The sequence below is a fragment of the Cygnus atratus genome, chromosome 8, assembly GCF_013377495.2.
Source record: "Cygnus atratus isolate AKBS03 ecotype Queensland, Australia chromosome 8, CAtr_DNAZoo_HiC_assembly, whole genome shotgun sequence".
NCBI classification, from domain to species: domain Eukaryota; kingdom Metazoa; phylum Chordata; class Aves; order Anseriformes; family Anatidae; genus Cygnus; species Cygnus atratus.
This window is the reverse complement of record NC_066369.1, coordinates 632,446-649,648: the sequence shown is the minus strand read 5'-3', so window position 1 is coordinate 649,648 and position 17,203 is coordinate 632,446. Positions and strand designations below refer to the sequence as shown.

The 17,203-nt window shown below is 38.8% G+C and overlaps 1 protein-coding gene across 1 annotated transcript in view; it reads left to right on the top strand.

Annotated features, from left to right (window-relative positions):
• TGFBR3 (transforming growth factor beta receptor 3) overlaps positions 1–17,203 on the top strand; it is a 123,051-nt gene that overhangs the window by 64,302 nt on the left and 41,546 nt on the right. Inside the window, exon 4 of the mRNA XM_035537418.2 lies at positions 5,891–6,028. Coding sequence (XP_035393311.1) covers positions 5,891–6,028 — 138 coding nt within the window. The remainder of the gene's footprint in view (positions 1–5,890; positions 6,029–17,203) is intronic.

Genomic DNA, 17,203 nt, shown 5'->3' with positions numbered 1-17,203 from the left:
AGTGATGGGCATGTGCACAGGCAGACATGTCTGGCTTGTGTCGAAAAGGCATGGCACCTATAAAACGTGGTGTCTTCCTGAAGTCTTCTTTTTTTCAGTTTTAAAACATATTGAAAGATTCATTCAATAAAAAATGGCAAAACTTCTCTGTGGTTAATTTCCTAGTCATAGTTACATCCTTTCTTGCTGTAATGCACTTTTTTGTGAATTTGTACGTTTTGTTTTACAGATTTTTAGTATAGCCTTAGTATTTAATATTTACTTATGACCAAGTTGTCATATTCCTCACAAATTAGTCACTTATTTGGAGGAGCGAGTGTGTGCCAAAGGAGACTGGGAGGGGCAGACCTAAGCCTGGAAGAGCAGCTTGCTCTGACAAACAACTCCCGAGGCTGAGTCTTCCTGAAAGAGCCAGTGCTGACACACGTGTCCAGAAGGTCTGGCCTAATACCGATTGCACAACAAAAATGCTGGCTACACATCAGCTCGGTAATCAAATGAGCCCTTCGCAAGGAGTGAGAGATGTGTTGGACCACATGGTCTTATTTTCCCATACAGTTGTTATGCTGCTGTCTGCTTGGTTAACGTGCTGTTCCTTTATATGTTTTAAAAATAATGTGGACAGAGCCATAGCAGCTGGTTGTTAAACACACTAGGTGACCTAAAAGCACTTTAGTACATTTAATGACTCTGGTTTAATTTTCTCTTGTTATTGTTTGACCAAACTGCTCATATAGAGAGAGCTTTCTGAGATGCAGAAGATTTGGCTGTGGTGGTGCGTTGCTGAGGAGCACAAAATGCATGTATTGTAGGTTTGTGTGAACTTCCAAGAATGGGTGGAGAATATCTCTTTTTAGATACATCATTTAAAAAAGTAGAAAGGCTGCACTGGGAGGTTCAGAGAAGTAGTGAATTTACCACTGAGTTCAGTGGGTTCAGGATTTTGCACCAGGTCTCTGTATCTGGCTGTACAGAGCCGCACACATGGAGGACTGGTTTCCAATGGGGTTTCTGGGCAGTGCTTAACATACGTACTTAATAATATGAAATCTGCCAGTGAAAATACAAAACGAAAGGGAAAATTTCTAGTTAGCTCTTATGCTATTAATTAGAAACATTTTGTTTGGTGGTTTGAAATGATCCAGTACCTTTCTATTAATTTATGCGGTGTTTAGAAGGTGCTATGAACCGTCTAGACATTTGAGAAAGGACGTGCGTCGAAGAGCTCACAAACTAAGATGAGACAGGAGGAAAATGTGGCTGGGAAAAGAGAGCACCGTGTAGGATTCAGCAAATATACGGTTTCCTAGACACTCTAACAGACATGACTTTTTGGTGACAGATATTGCTGGAGAGTAGGGATGAGGGTCTTCTGTTGCCTGTCCACCCCTTGCAGCGGTGGAGGCCGTGCTGGATGGTCACACAGGCGTAAGGTGGGAGCACTGGTGCGGCAACAGAAAGCTTAAGAGGGCAGAGGGGCAGTGTTGTGCTGGATGTGCTGGTTATAGCTTAAGCTTGGTACTTCCGTTGTGTCAATGTCATGAGCTCATAACAACTTAAAGTCCTATTAAGTTTTTCAGTCTCTAAGGTAGGAGTGGGAGAGGCATTCCCAGCGGTTTCCCAGAAAATCTCTCCTGGGACCAGGAAAAAGTCTCCCATAATAGGTGCCACTGTTGTGTATCATCAAGCACAGGTGATGATGGGGCAATTCTACATACTAGGTGTGGATGCAGTTACACTGTCAGACTTCCTTTGATAGGCCTTCCCAGGGGGAACAGTTGCATTCAGGCTAAGCTGGCCAGGTGCTCATCATCAGAGCTAGCTCTGAAGCAAAAATGAATTATGAAAGAATGTGACCAAGATGGTGCTGAGCAGTTGTTGAGCAGCTCTGTGGGATTTCTTAACCAGAAAATGCCTAGCTGGTGCTAAGGACTCCGAGAAGTATAGTGACAGGGAATGTATTTGCCAAGGAGTGTAGTGACAGAGGTTGCTGCAGCAGCGTGTGCATGTGAACTGTATTATTTAGCAAGTCCGGGACTAGGGATATGAATTCCACATAATGTGATTTGCTGTCTTGCTCGTGATCAAAATGAGTGCAGGAATGCAAAATCACATTTATTCTGAAAAATTTTACAAGAATGCTTAAATTTATTTATGAAAACTTAATTGATTTTGGATTCAAGTCCTGCACTTTTCTTAAAGATCAGCCTGCATTTTTCATTCAGAAATGTAGGAAAATTCCATTATGTGATATAATTTATGCTACAATTCCAGCCAAAGGCATGCATAGATATACCACTATTTCTGAGCAAGACTCAAACTTTGTATGGAAATAACCATATGTGTACATTATATGCATATTTAATTTCTGAAGCCTAAAGGAATAATGACTAGGAAATGTAATAGGAGATGCAGTTGCAAAGAGTCTGATTTTCTCACTAAGGTGGTATGATTTCGTTTTATGCTCTCATGTGACCAAAATAACAGGCAGAAATCTTCATGAAGTCTAAAACATCTGTGTTGTCTGATGAGAAGTTGGCTTTGAATAAACCTGTCTGAGATCAGTTGAAACAGAGATACTTCTCCATTTTCTAATTACCCGAAGGACTTGGCCTAACTATTTCTGAGATGAAGTGTGTTATATTTCTTGTCATCATTTCTGTTTTTAATAAATACCAGAGGTTTGAAAGAGCAAGAATTTTTAAAATTTCTAGTAGGAGCATCTTCTTTGAATTAACTTGACATTCTGATAAAAGCACAAGCAGAGTGCAAACCCAAACTAAGTGCACCTACTGGCCAATATCAGGATGCTGTTACTGTTTCTCTATTCTTGGTTATTTAAATACATAAACTTATTATAGCTCACTTTGTAAACATTTACGTTAGCCTTTACTTGCTTTGGGATCAGAAGAAACCAATTTTCCTTTGGTTGTGAAAATGTGGCAATGAATTCACGTTATAAGAGTGGACATATGTAATATTCACTGCATTTAGCACAGCAGATTTTTTCATTGACAGTTTGGAGAGTTTACAGTTAAATGTACTTCCTGCCATTTGCAGTTGAAAAAAATTGAAAAAAATTTGAACTCATATTTGCTGGATAAGGACTACAAAAGATAAAACTTGGCTAACTTGGCTTCTTTGGTAAATTTAGATTACAAAATTTTTATTGCTTTGTAAGAAAACTATATTACATAACCCCAGAACAAGGTAATTATATTTAATAGTTTAAACAGCTCATTACTAATTAGCTGTGATTACACCTGAAAAAACACAAGAATCAATAAAAGCTTTTTTTGGCAGTGAATTTAATAACAGGTCTAAACACCTTTTCCTTTCTACTTTCAGCTCTTTCCATTTCTAGACAGAACAACAAAGTGGGGGAGCCTTGGGGGGGAAAAATAACAATTTTTTTTTTTTTCAGCTAAAAGAATTACTTTGGCTTTATAAAACCTGCTTTAAAGCATCAGGCTACAACTAAGATCATGACTGTTTGGCATATGAAGTCTCTTGTCATCCTGTTAGCATTCAGAGAGCTAATATCATGCAGTTTCCTAAAGGGAGATATTTTATTCCTTTGAGGCAGAAAATGGAAAGAAAGGCAGTCCCCGGAAGACATGGTAATCTGTGGTACTTAATGTTTTCTTTTGGAAATACATAAATACAAACAGGCCTCCTGCTGAGAGAGATCAAGCACTTGGAGATCTGACTACATTTACCTGGAAAATGGAGGTGCTCAGCCTTTCTCAAGTCAGAGTGAGCGTTAGTCAGTGTGTGCTTGCTTCTGAAAAGACAAGAGGTTATTTCTTTAGAACGGATGTGCAGGTTCAGCCAGTTGATGGTAAAATTTCATTTAGAGAAAGTGCATGGGGAAACCTTATACGTTTCTGGATTCATTCAAAGAGAAAAAGGTGGATTGGGGGGAATAAAAATTTAAAGAAATGAGAGGTTAGTGTCTGGGAGCAGGTGCCTTTCGCAGCCCATGCTGGAAGAAAACCTTGGTGCAGCAGAGGCTCAGACACCGCTTACTGGGACTTGTTTTATTTGGAGGGTCCCATTCCAGCCCCCCACAGCATGGCAGCACCATGGAGGGGCACTCCTGCCTCCTTTCTCCCAGGCATCCCGATAACCCTTCCAACCTTCACTGGGTCCTCTCTAACTTGGTATCAGGAGTGGCTGCTTGGTATGGAAAAAGCCATAGCCACAGGAGACAGGAAAAGGAGATGCTGGCAATGGATCTTGGAATTGAGTTATAGTTTGGGTTTGGGTTTGTTTTTACTATAAATATGGAATTGCTCCTAGAGGTGTGTTCAGTGGGGATTGACACCTCGTTCCACTGTGGTTACTTAAGATAATTCATTCAGTGTGTCTTAAGAGTCAGGTAAATTCTGCATGTAATCATAGGCTAACCGATAGGCATGGTGCACGTAGCCAACTGCTTGTCATTTCTTTGTAAGTTTTTAAGTAGCAGAAAAAGTTTTTGATTTTCTTCTGCCCTCCAGGTGCTTGTCAGACCTGAGACCTAGATTTGATTTTCACTTTGCACTGAAAGTGAGCTTTTCAGTAAAGGAAGTAGAGGAGGAAAAAAAAAGCTTTTTTTTTTTTTTTTTTCCCCCTTTTGGAAAGATTTTAAACAATCGAGGATAGCTAATGTTCAGTTTGGTCTCTAGCTTTCATCTAATTAGATGAATCTGCATTTATTTTAATTGTAAATGAACCGACACTACCACTATATAAGAATAAAACAGTAATCAATACGGAGTGGTTGCTGTGTCTCAGGTTTCCTCTCAGATTTTCTAGCAGAAGGCAAAATTCATTCTGAATTACCTGTATGCTCAATTTTGTGAGCAACCACTGAAACTTGTGGTTGTGTTCATGTTTTGCTCCCTCTATTCCTTTTCTACTCTTTTCAAAGAGTTGTGGCTCTCCGTCAGGGAACTTAGCGGCAACCCGCAGTTGTGAGACACAGACTCGCCTTCTTGGTGTCCGTGCTGTATGACCCCTCACTTGTATTCCTAATGCTTTTCTTCTATAAAGCAGGATGAACTATCAAGTCAAGTACTGACTGCTTAAAAAACATTTTAGAAATTTTAAAGATGGCGTGATTTCAATTGCAAGTTGTGGTATTCTAAAAACTGACACTGTTGTTCTTTTTCATGTGCTGAGTTTTGCCCGGCCTTGGGCCCTTTCTCTAGGGGCAGCATTGGTGACATGCAGAATGGGGCAGGAAGGGCTTCCAGAAGAACAAACTGGGTGTTTAAAGAGTCATCTCTTCAGCTTTTCTTAGTTTTGTGATGCCATGGGACCATATTCTCCACGTACACTTTTCTGTCACTGAAGATGAGCAATTTCTTTCCTGAGTATGTTCAAATTTCTGTTGGAATACCTTCCATAATCTAGTGTACTTCTAGCTTGTTTTTCTGGATTTATTTCTTCTGTTTTGTTTGTTTAGTTTTATATATTTTGCAGGTTAGATTTATGCCCTAATAGCATTAGCAGATGAGGTTTCTGCTCTAAGCCAGCTTTGTAGGCTACCATCAGAAATCAGAGTTTTCTTTGCAATTCTTTTTATCTCCTTGTTCTCCAGCTCTCAGCTCAGTGGTTTGACCTTTTGCATAAGCTATTTTTCATCAGCATTTGCCAAGGTTTTCTTAAACACTTTAGCAGTGCTTTGCAAGCATAAAGCACGAATGTTAACCGTTTCATTCTTTATCTGTGCTCTGTTGACTGATTTTTTGGGAAGTAGTTTAGTCCATAATCTTGGGTCAGGAGGTCTTAGTGCTGGAAGCCATAATATATATAAAAATGACCTCTGATTCATTGTTTCAAATTCCACTTTGATTTTGAAACTTGTAAGGAAGTAATCATGTATTTCTGTATTTCTCTGTAGGTCACATTACACTTGAATCCAATTTCATCCGTGCATATTCACCAGAAGCCTCTGGTGTTTCTTCTCAACTCTCCTTTGCCTCTGCACTGGAAGCTAAAAACAGAAAGACTGGCACCTGGAATCCGAAGAGTTTTCCTTGTAAGTATACACAGTCCTCCGGCCTGCTCTGTTTCATAGCTATTTGTCTCACAAGACACTGAGTTCATGGCATTAATTTGGAAAGTTTTTAAACATACATTTAAAAAAGAAAAGTTAACACAAGGTCAAGTTTCAGTGTAGGGTTCTGGGGTATAGTTAGGTGGCAGGGCAAAGCAGTTGGGGAAAAAGTACCTAATTACCTGTTATGTGAATTCAAGAAAAAGGAACCAAAATTACCTTTTTTTTTTTTTTTTTTAACACTAGCAGTAATTCCAGTTCACAAAGTTGTGAGGTTATAAAAGGTTGCCAATCCTAATTAGAAGTTTGATAATATAATGCAAAAAGCCTCAAAGCAATGAGAAATATTACAGGTGAATGCCAGTTGTAGGGTCTGTGACCAAACAAGAATTTGCATGTATTGAGCTCAATATGTACAATTACGGTTTATGTCTCTAATGAAGCTTGGTCTATTGAAATGACCAAGCTAAGCCCAGAATGAAGTCATTTTTATTTCTCAGAAAGACTGGAGCACTGCTTGTAATGTAGGATCCAAATATTACCTAGTATTTGTAAATCATGTCCATACAGTTTGCCAGGACATTCAAGTTTGCTATTTGTAGTGAAACAGACAAGTTGTTTGGATTACATTTTTAATGCGTGACATCATGTCTAATCATGAGTCGTCTTTATTACAGTTGCAGCTTTTACTGTATTCAACTCTAATTGCAGAACTAATCTCGATTATTTTTAGCTATATCCTTATAGGGTTTAACTTTGCTCTTCCAGCACAGCTGACTGTGGTAGGCAGTGACTGCTTCTGCAGTACCTGAAGGGAGCTTAATGGGGTCACTGCACATCTGCAGGAGGGGAGGATGGTCAGGACTGCAGCAGTTAGCACACTGGGAAGGGATACTTCTCTTTGTTGACCTGATACGATGGTGACGCCATTAAGTGCACCAAGAGACCTATTGCTCACAGGGATAGATTTCTTTTTCCTGTCATCAGAGTACAAGAGTAGGAGTACCTTTGGTACTTCGAACTGCGAAGGACTCCATCCTGTTTCCAGTGCAATTTGTTACTGACTGGTGTAAAGAACATGGGTTGGCTTGTATTCTGAGGTGTTCACAATCTCAGTTTTTCTCAATCTGTTAGAGACTCTTAACTATTATCTTCTTGTTGACCGTTCCTGGTATGTGCCCTTAATGCAACCAGTACAATTCAGGTCTGCTCAGAAAATGACTGAGGAACAAGATGATGATAAGAGTCCTCACTCCTCTTCTGATCAAAAGAATCAGCACATTTTACCAGTTAATCAAGACTTGGTCATATTTTCAGTTTACTTTTGACATCATCACTCCCATTTCATATCAGCTAATTTGTTTTCAGCTATCTCTCTTCCTCCACTTCAGATTTTCCTTCTTCCTTTGCCTTGCCTTGGCTTTGGAAGTGAAGAGGCTTTCTGTTGAGAGCCATCCATTTCCGCTCAGCAGATCGTGCCAGCGTTCAGACTGTGGTTGTACTGGGCTTGCTCGGCTTGGCTCAGCAGGGCTTCAGTGGGCTGCAGTAAGGCATAGGAACAATAGGAATGTGCCTAAGGCCTCAGCTGCCAAAACCATATGATTAGCTAAGTGTTTGCTTCAGAAAACTGTTTCAAGCTCTTCTGGCTTGAAACAGGCTTGAAAACAAAAAAGATGCGAAAATGTGAGCTGAGCATCAGCTGTTGTAATTCACGCCAAAAAAGTTGTCTGACCTCAAGCATCACCACAGCAAGCATGGCCACTGATGCTGCAAGAAGGGCTGGGTGGTTTCTCAGGTGAGGCAGAAGGACCTGATAGATGCTGCAGATTTGTTTCCCCCCTGGTGGGGCTGAGCCACCTCCTCCTCCGTACTCTAGCCTCCTCAGCTCCACTGGTGATGGTAAGGGCTGGAAGTTGTGGTGCCTCACACTGTCCTTTCACCACACAGCGGTGGTACAGGGGTAACACTGCTCACAGTAAGCTGTTCAGATAGGAGATACGGCCTTTCCATTGCAAGGAGTGAACAAATTCTCAGTGCTGACGTGTCCCTAATCATGTTTAAACATCTGAAGAGCTCTCCTTGACAATTTGGGATCTCAAGTGCCATGTAAATAATTTATAGTCTTCCTTCCACCACATTCTGGTTTCTGTTTTCTGTAAGGAGCTTGAAGAACAAGATTCCAGGGGAAAAAGAAACAAAAAAAACACCACTGGGGTACTGCCCCAAGTTTAGTCCTCAGAGTCCCTCTCACACTGGCATTTTCATCTTATGTGTTGTCTAAGACAGTATTTTTTGCAGCAAACATAAATGAATTTAAATGTCTTCTCAGGGTCTCATAAGCCTTCCCACATCTTGTTCTCAGTAGTTGTTACAGTTGGGTTAGTAGGCTTGACCTGTGATGGTTGTCCATTGCCTTTTCACAGTTCTGCCCTGCTCACAAAGCCAAATGCACTGCTTTCCCAACCAGTTTCTGAAAAAAGAGCACAGAATCATGCATCACAGAAAACTATGGGAAATGCTGAGGAAGTCCTAACCACAGCACCCGTGGACAAGTGCAACACTCCAAAGAGAACTAGATCGGCTCTAGTTTTGCAGCACGGCTGCTTGTCTGTGCCAGGCCATGCCAGGTTGCAGTCACTAGGACTACCTCTGGCCTGAAGAAGCTGCCTGCCCCTTTGCAGAACCAAGGGTTCTGATTTCCAGGTGAGTCGTGGAGCAGATGGACATACTGCTTCAGCTCTAGTAGTGGAAAGATTCCATACCTCCTTGCCAGAGCCCTGAGCAAATTTCAGAGAATTAAGCTTAAGAGTGTAAATCACAGCTGCAAGGGGTGCAGAGTGCAGAACTGCTGCACTTCATTGGCCCTTGTTTGAAAATACTTGGCTTATAAGAGTACTTCTGCAGCTCTGTCTTGTTCATTCTCATTAAATGTATAGCCAAGACAGAAAATGGAATATTTTGAATCATAAAGGATTTCAAATTAAAAAAACAACAACACTTTTTTGATGTCCGTGAATTGTATGCTCAAAACAGAAATCTGTGTCACGCATACCATAGGAGTGTCATAACTATTGTGTCTGTCTCTATGGAAGCCTTGGGCAGGATAACCATTGACTTTCCAGCCCCTTTTTCAGGCTTCTCATACAATACAATCATTCACAATTTTATTACTATACTGTATGTAAAGTATGAATTGTGCAGTTTTATTGATTGATCCCTAGTTAGGTAAGTTAAGAAGTTTAATTGTTAACTTCTGGAACTTACGGGTGATAAGGAAAATACTCTGAGAGTGATGCTTATGGTACTTTGGAGGAAGCTCTCTGGGACAGTGCAGAGGTGCTAAAGGGAGTTGTTCTTTACTTGTCCATTGCCTTACTGTGTTGTCATTGTGCTTCTTTCCCACCTATAAAGCAGAGAAAGCATTAGTAAATGGTCTTAAGAAAAAATGTTGGCATCTTGTTAAAAACTGACATACAAGATCTAAATAACAATTATTTTGCTGCAAAGTAAATAAGTTACTGTGTTAGTAACATAAATGCAGTTCTTGAATGCACTCTGAACTGCCTTGGTTATATTCAGCTGAGTTACTGACATACTAATTTGCAATATTGAGAGTCAAAAGGCTACTACTTCATGTAGAGAAGGGAGTGGCAGTAAACAAGTAAAATTTACATATATTTTATAACCTTAAGTCAAAAGTGATACAGTAAGGTTTACAGAACTTGTAATGTTGTATTTGCCTGGTGTACATAATGCCGTTTCAGTGCTGTGCAAGATAAGGAGGTCAGGTGTCTTCTAACGGCACTGTTTTAGTGCACAAGTGTTTTTCTAAAGCAAAGGTATCTTGAGCTTTGACCACTGTTGTAGCTGAGTTCTCTGAGGTTAACTGGGAAAGAACAGCAGGATGGAGAGTAATTATTGAAGTTGTGGGAGTGTCAAAAAAGGCAAATTTCTATGTGAGTTACAGAAAGTAAATGTATGGTGACTACACAGTATGGTGTTAATGCTGCATCTAGCATACACAGGATTATTTTCAGAGTCTACGTGAATTATATATATATATCTTGATGGGTTAAGTAGGTGGTGCTGGGAAAATTATTGTGATTTTAGTACAGAAAGTCCTGAGTTTATTCTGACCATGTTAAAATATAAACATACCTAAGCATCATGGTATTTCAATCTGAAAACACCTAAAACTGGGTTCAAGCACTGGCTTAGTGCTTGAACTCTGCCCAACATGAGTAATTGAAAATCATCACTTCAATTAATGTTGTATTTAGTCATATTACTGATTGGATTATTGTTTACATGTCACAAAAACTCAACAGTTTGGGGATTGGGCATTCTCTGTTGAAGAGAAAATCTTCAACAGAAGATTTTCAGGGCTGGACCACCAGCCCACTCAAGGAAGAGCAGCGCATAGATGGGAATGTCTACTCAGTTCAGCAAGGGGAATATTTAGCACCTGTGCTAAATAATTCTTTTTCTCAGCAGGAAGTAAATGCCAAAACTATATCAGAAAGGGTCAGTGGGATGGAGTGGGAAGTACGTCCTCAATGGGGATTAGCTTGGTTAGATTATAACAGCTCTCAATTTTACATAAGCTAGGCAACACCTGCAGAAAGTACTTTTACCTGTGATCCTCTTACAGGTCAATCTTGGAGAAAAACCTTACTAGACCTCTGCCATCACCACACTTTTAAATTTCTGTATAACAAAATAATTTCCTTTCTTCCCCTCACGTCCTTACTTCTTTCCTTCCCTAAAAGCAGTTCATTGAGAACATGTCTTGGCAGAAAACCAAAAGGTTTATGGAGCTGCCCAGAAAGAGGGTTTTACAGATGCTGCTCACTAGTGTTTTCTTTCTTTAGATTTGGTAACTTTCTCGATTGTTTTTATAGCCTAGGAATATCTTTGCTGGGCAAGTGAAACTAGTGAGAATTAAATCAATGAAAAAATGGACCCAATCCTTTTTGATTTCCCAATAGAAATCACTTTTACAATAGATTATATATATATATATGTACACACGTGATTGTTTATAGTGTTTGCTTACAAATGTGATGCTTCAGCTCTTTCTCTGTGTTGGTTACTCAGGCAATTGAATGAGTAAGTTACAGATGCAAAAACACTTAGCAAGCAAATAACCTTACTCAGAAGATCCCCTTTAAAAGGACTGAATATGTGTTAAGTTTGTAAAATGGGGGGGAAACAACAGTAGTGATAATAAATACAAAACCAGATCATGGGCTCTTGTCTTGAGATTTGAAAAGAAAGAAGAAAAGCTGTAAGGAAAAATAAGTGATAGAATTAAGACCTTAATTATTAGTCATTTGTGTATTTCTAAGAAGAAAAAAGCTATGTTCTTATTATTTCATCCAATAGCTGGTTTATTCCTTTTACTTCATGAAAATATGGTTCACATATTTTGGGTCTTTGCCACCAAACCACAGGCTGTTCTATGGTTTGCACTAGATTTTGGATGACTGACAAAACTCACTGAAAAACAAGTGCTATTTGTTTTCCTGTGCCTAGTATTTAACGGGAAATCAGGAGGCTAAATTTCCAATCACTTGTTAAACAGACCCAGATGTGAACAGAGCGCTCTGCTAGGAGAAGAGTGAGGGAGGATAGGAAATGCATGACTAGTGATAAATTTGGTATAAATAGTGACCTTTCACTATTCAAAGTAAAGTGCTGTAGATTTTCAGTGTTGTGTAACAGTGTGAAGAGGAATTTAAAATGACATTTACATTTCTGTAGAATCTTGGGTTTGTTTTTTTGCTTAAATCTTCATCATTCTTCTACTCGGAAGCTGGAAATAATCCCATAGTTGCCCTTTTCCATTTGGCAGAGCTCATATTCCCCCTTCTCTTCCTCACACCGTTTCCTTGCCTTTTGAAAGAATGGGAAAATAACATTATTTGTCTAATTAAAAACAGTATTTAGTTAACAGTAAATGTTATTGTGCTTTTCATAATAGTAACTTTCCCTAGAGACTTTGTCATGTGGCCTGATTCACCCCCTTACAGAATGCTGCTTTTCTAGTCTGTGTAACTGGTTAACTCCCAGATACATCAGGGGGACCTCAGGCTACATGTGGTGGTTCTTCTGTTTTTCGCAATTGATTGGAAGAATTTTGTCAGCAGGGATGGCAGGAAATGACAGGGTGGTAAATACATGTTCAAAAGTGATGCTTTGGCTGCATTCAGTAAAAACAAATTTAAGAGCACAGTAACCCTAGTAAGGCATTTTTTTAATACTTAGATATTTTTTTTTATTTTTTTATTCAAAGCTTGCTTCATGAAGGTGTTACAGAATAGAAACGGTATTTTTTGCTTGTGAAGTGATACGTAGTTAAAGGCAAAAAAGTCTATAGGTGGTAGTGTGATGTCCCAGAACGGGGAACTTTCATGATACAGAACTGTCTTCTACTTTCAGTGCAAAGCACTTTTATTTGGGCAGAAGTATTTCAAAATTCCCAATTTGCTGGTAAATTTCAGAAGCAAGACGGGTCTGTGTGCCTTAGTTTCTCCTTTCACAGGATGCTTAAGCCCTGCACTTTTTTTTGGAGCTTGGTTTGCTGAGTATATCACATAGCTCATGTTAGATCCTCTCCTGTCCCAGGTGATTTAAGCCATCTTTCAAAAGTTAGGCTTCATCACTTTATGTTAAACCAAGTTGCAAGAGTAAGGAAAGAAATAATATTCTGGCATTTAGAGACCGGAGTGTGTTCCCAGACCCAGGCTGAAGTGTCTGGAGCAGGTATCTGTGCTGGTCTTGTCTCTTCTGTACTGTCATGGCACCATCCTGTCTTCACTTGCTTCCGTAAATGGGGGCTTTAGCTAGTGGAAGTTTACAGAAGCAAGCAGGAGATTTTGGCAGACTGCTGGTGTTAGTGATGTGGAGGAGATAAATCACAACAGGTCATGTTACTGAGTCATTGATTCCACTGGAAACTATAGCTGCAGTTGCATAGATATGCTTTAATTCTCCCCTCCTCTCCTTCCACTAAATTGAGGCTAACTTGAAACAGAATTCTTGAAAAAGCTTCTGCTGCCTTATTTTGTTCAGACCAACTCAGTGAATTGCATCTATTAAGATGATGTTAGATGTCAGGTTAATGTCAGGTGAGTGAACAATTATCTGTGTACGATTAATAAACTCCTGCTGAGCCCTAAATTTTGCAGATAGATTTCCCCTTCATGTGATTTTTTTTTTCCTTTTTTATCATTCTAGTAACTGTTCCCATGGGGGTTTTGAAAGTTGTACTTGCTTTGACATGGTTTCAACTTCGATGGAAAATCCCAGGATTTTCTTTCTAGATGCATATAAATGTGCATGAGTGATCCCACAAGGTTCTGTGTTCATCCCGAGAAAGAGCTGAGCAGCCTTAATTCCTATCAAGATCTGTGGTAGTTGGTGAAGTCAGCATCTCCTAGGAAGCAGAATTAAAATATGTAGATAAGAAACTGCTGATTCTTTAACATGTATGTTTTAAAAAATTTGAAAAATCAAAGCGGAATTTTGTGATGACTGTAAGTGGTCTTGAGAACACTGAACTGAAAATGAAAAATGAACACTAAACTGAAAATGAAAAAATATACTACTACCTGAAAGCATCTTATTTTTGTGGCTGGTAGGGAATATGAAAGCTGATAGATGATTCACAAATGTGCAGCATGTTTGTTGCATCTTATTTCAAAAGCAGCATGTCTCTTAGCCTGTTACCAAAGAGAATTGTTCTCTTGGTGATTATGCTGCATGCGAATTTTTGAACAATAAAGGAAGTATTTTTGAGTTTCAGAGTACCTGGTATTTCTCCGTTCATGGCTTCACTTTTTTTCTATAAGGGGACCAAAGCCCATCAAAATATGTTATCAAAAACCACTGGCTGAGTCTCAACTCTATGTGGGGTGCTCTGAAAGTTGGTTCAAGTTTTTTAATTTTATTCTGAGCAGATTTACTCCTTTCCTACTTGTTCTGTCACAGGTCTGACACTATATAAAAATATGAAGTGTGCTGCTTTCCTTCTGATTTGTTTCTCTCATTCTCTACATTATGATGGCTTTGTCACTTGGGCTGGAGGGGCTGTTTCTGTGAGGGGAGGGATTGATTCATGCTGCAGACTAAACTTTGTATTCTGAGTCATCTCCCAAAGGTGCCTACCTGTCTCTTAAGGCTAAATTACAAGCTTGCTTCCTACTTGGGTGTTCTGAATTACAGCTACATTAAATGCTTAAAATGTCATAAAGCAAACAAAATAAATATCCCCAATGGATCAGGTTCAAAGAAAAAGAAAAGAAAGCAATAAAGCTTTAAAAAGAGAGAAGGAAATAGGTGAAATAAGAAACAGAAGACGCTATTTTGAGTGTGTGCAGTGCTCATGCTCACCAGTGTATATATTTGAGGTGACTTAGGGTTGCTTCTGAGACATGATCCTTCTAAGGAACAGAAACTTGCACAATTTAGCACTTATGCCAGGTAGCTGATGTCCTGAAGTACCATGGCAGAATTGCAAGAGCAATTTTTGTGAGACCAGAAAGTTTTCCTAAGAGATGTATAAAGGTTTTTTGTTTGTTTTCCCTCAGGATGGGGATATAAGTTTCCTTGTTTCTGTACCGTGCAAAGAAAATTGCAACCCCTGTTTCCTCCAGTGGTCAGCAGTGGGTAGTAGCGTATGTAATCAAAATATGTTCCTAAACAATGTTTTGTTCCTTGGTGGAACTCTCAGATTTTGGTTACAGATTTGCACGATACTACACTTGATCCATGGTCCCTCTGACTGCAGGGCCTTTTGAACTGCATTCCTCACTGTGGTTGCTATCTGTGGTTGGTATTTTTGGGCCTGCAAACTGATTTTCCCTGTCAGGCCTGTAAATTCCTCATTTAGCCTCAGAAATGTGGCAAGGCATGTAGATGACCTGAGCAGCAGGGGATGTTTCTGGTGCTGTCATCTTTAATGTCCTCACAACAACAGGAAGAAATAGAGCTGGGGCACATTTTCCACTCTGCAACCTCTGAAAGTAACCACTGAAGAAGATGAAGTAAGGAGACAGAGTGCCTGTGGCAGCAGTTTCTTAATTACCCGGTAGGCTGTGTAGTGAGTGTTCATATAAAATTTGTTGACATATTCCTAAATATATAAAACATTCTTTGGTTTGAATCCTCAGACTGACATGTCCTAAGTACTTCAAAGAGAGCAGCTTTTGGTTTGTTCTGAAGAGTAAGTAGTTAATGTTCAAGGCAGGTGTTGAAACAGTGACGGTTGCCTTTTTTGGAAGAGTCTGTTGAATTCTTTCCAGAAAAAATAACGTCCTTGGCTCACTTAACCTTGCCTTAGGTCCATGTAGTAAAAATCCTAACATTGGCAGGAACAGCAGAACTCGGCACTCCTTTTAAAAACATGGTAGTGGAACCACCATTTCTAATAGACTTCGGTATGTGATTAAAAAGTGAATGATGATAAGGTTTGTGTTCACTTAAAGATTTTACTGTATGATCATTAGTTGAGGATATTTGTGCCAGACTTTTTGATGATTCTGCTTTCTGTCTGTCAGATCCTCCCTAGTAAGACTCAAAAACTTTGGGGTACATTGATAGAACCTGTCCTACAGGAAGACATTTGTCATGCAACAGAAGGATGCAAAATGATTTCAAGTTTTAATTAATAATAAATGGAAAACCAAGTGTTTTCTGAGGAATAAACCTGTTGTTAACAGGCATTTAAGTACTAAATAGAAATTGCAGTGAAAATGTGTTATTGCAAGCAAATAATCAATAATTTTTAATCAATATTTAGAAGTATTAATATTTTCTCTCGGTTTTTCTCAAGTGTCTTAAAAGGTTATGCTGATAATTCTTTTCTCTGATACTGATCATAAAAAATACTAGAGACGTTATGAAATAGTATAAATGATAAGCAATTGCTGTAGTTCTTAGATGCACTGTACTATTTTGAGGTAGTTAAGGAGTTTTGGTTCCTGAGAGTGGATTGCCAGCATTTATTCAGTATCCTTCCAAAATAATAACCAATTAAGCCCCTTAAATCCTCCAATCTTTATGCACGGTATTTTTTTTTTTCTTGATAGGCTAGGGGTCTACAAACGTGTCCATTTGTCTTAGATACAAAAGATGTAAGCTCAGAAAAGCTAAGAGGTGCTGTGTAAGCGCTGTCTGCATGACCTGTCTTGTGCTGTTAGAATATTCTTCATCCTACAAGGCTGTGCACACTATAAAATCTGATGTTAGGAGCATTATAGAGATGCCCCACAAAATCAATCCATGGTGTATCTGCTTCTACGTAGTGGAATTACAAAGTGAACGCTATTTGCTAAATACTACTTTTTAAAGATAAATGTGTTTCTATATTTTCCTGATGTTGTAGGAAGGTTTCCTAAAAAATTCTGGATTTTCTTTTATAGCAGAGTTTTATTTCTTATTTGGGAAGTATAGTAATGTGGTATATTCTGTGTTACACTGAATAAAGACCTTTTTTTTTTTTTTAATTTAAAAGAAATATTTTCTGGTAGTCATATGAAAAACAACAATTAAGGAAGATCATTCAGAATTGGAAAAGATGTTAGTTTAAACTTTGAAAACTATTCTGGCAAAAGCATAAAGGATTCCTGAGCTGTTGTTTTATGGCAGGCTTGATCAAATCGAACTCTGAATTACATGGGTCTTCTCTTAGAGGAGAGAGTATGTGATATGTGCATAATAAATGCTAACATAATAGCTGGAGGCATGGAGAAGAACTTCTGAAATTCTACGTGCCAAAGGGCGTAATTTATATGTCTACTTTGACAAATATTTGTATGTACTAAACAAACTGATAGAGGACATAAGGAAATGGTGCTGTGAAGTAAACAGTAGCTCCAGGGAAGATAATGGTTGATTGATGTTAGTTAATTTTATCTAATTGGAACCTGACTCCAGATAATCTGTTTAAATAAATGTTGTTGATATATTGTGGTTTTTACAAGGTTTTTACTTATTACCATTATGCTGCTATAGCTTGTAAATAGTTCTCAGAATGGGTTGGAAATTGCTATGATGTATTTTTCACTCTTCCAATCATTACCATTTGTAGTTTTGGATTTTCAGTTAAAGGAAAAAATATGATTTTCCACCAAAGAAATCTGGTTTAGTAGAAAG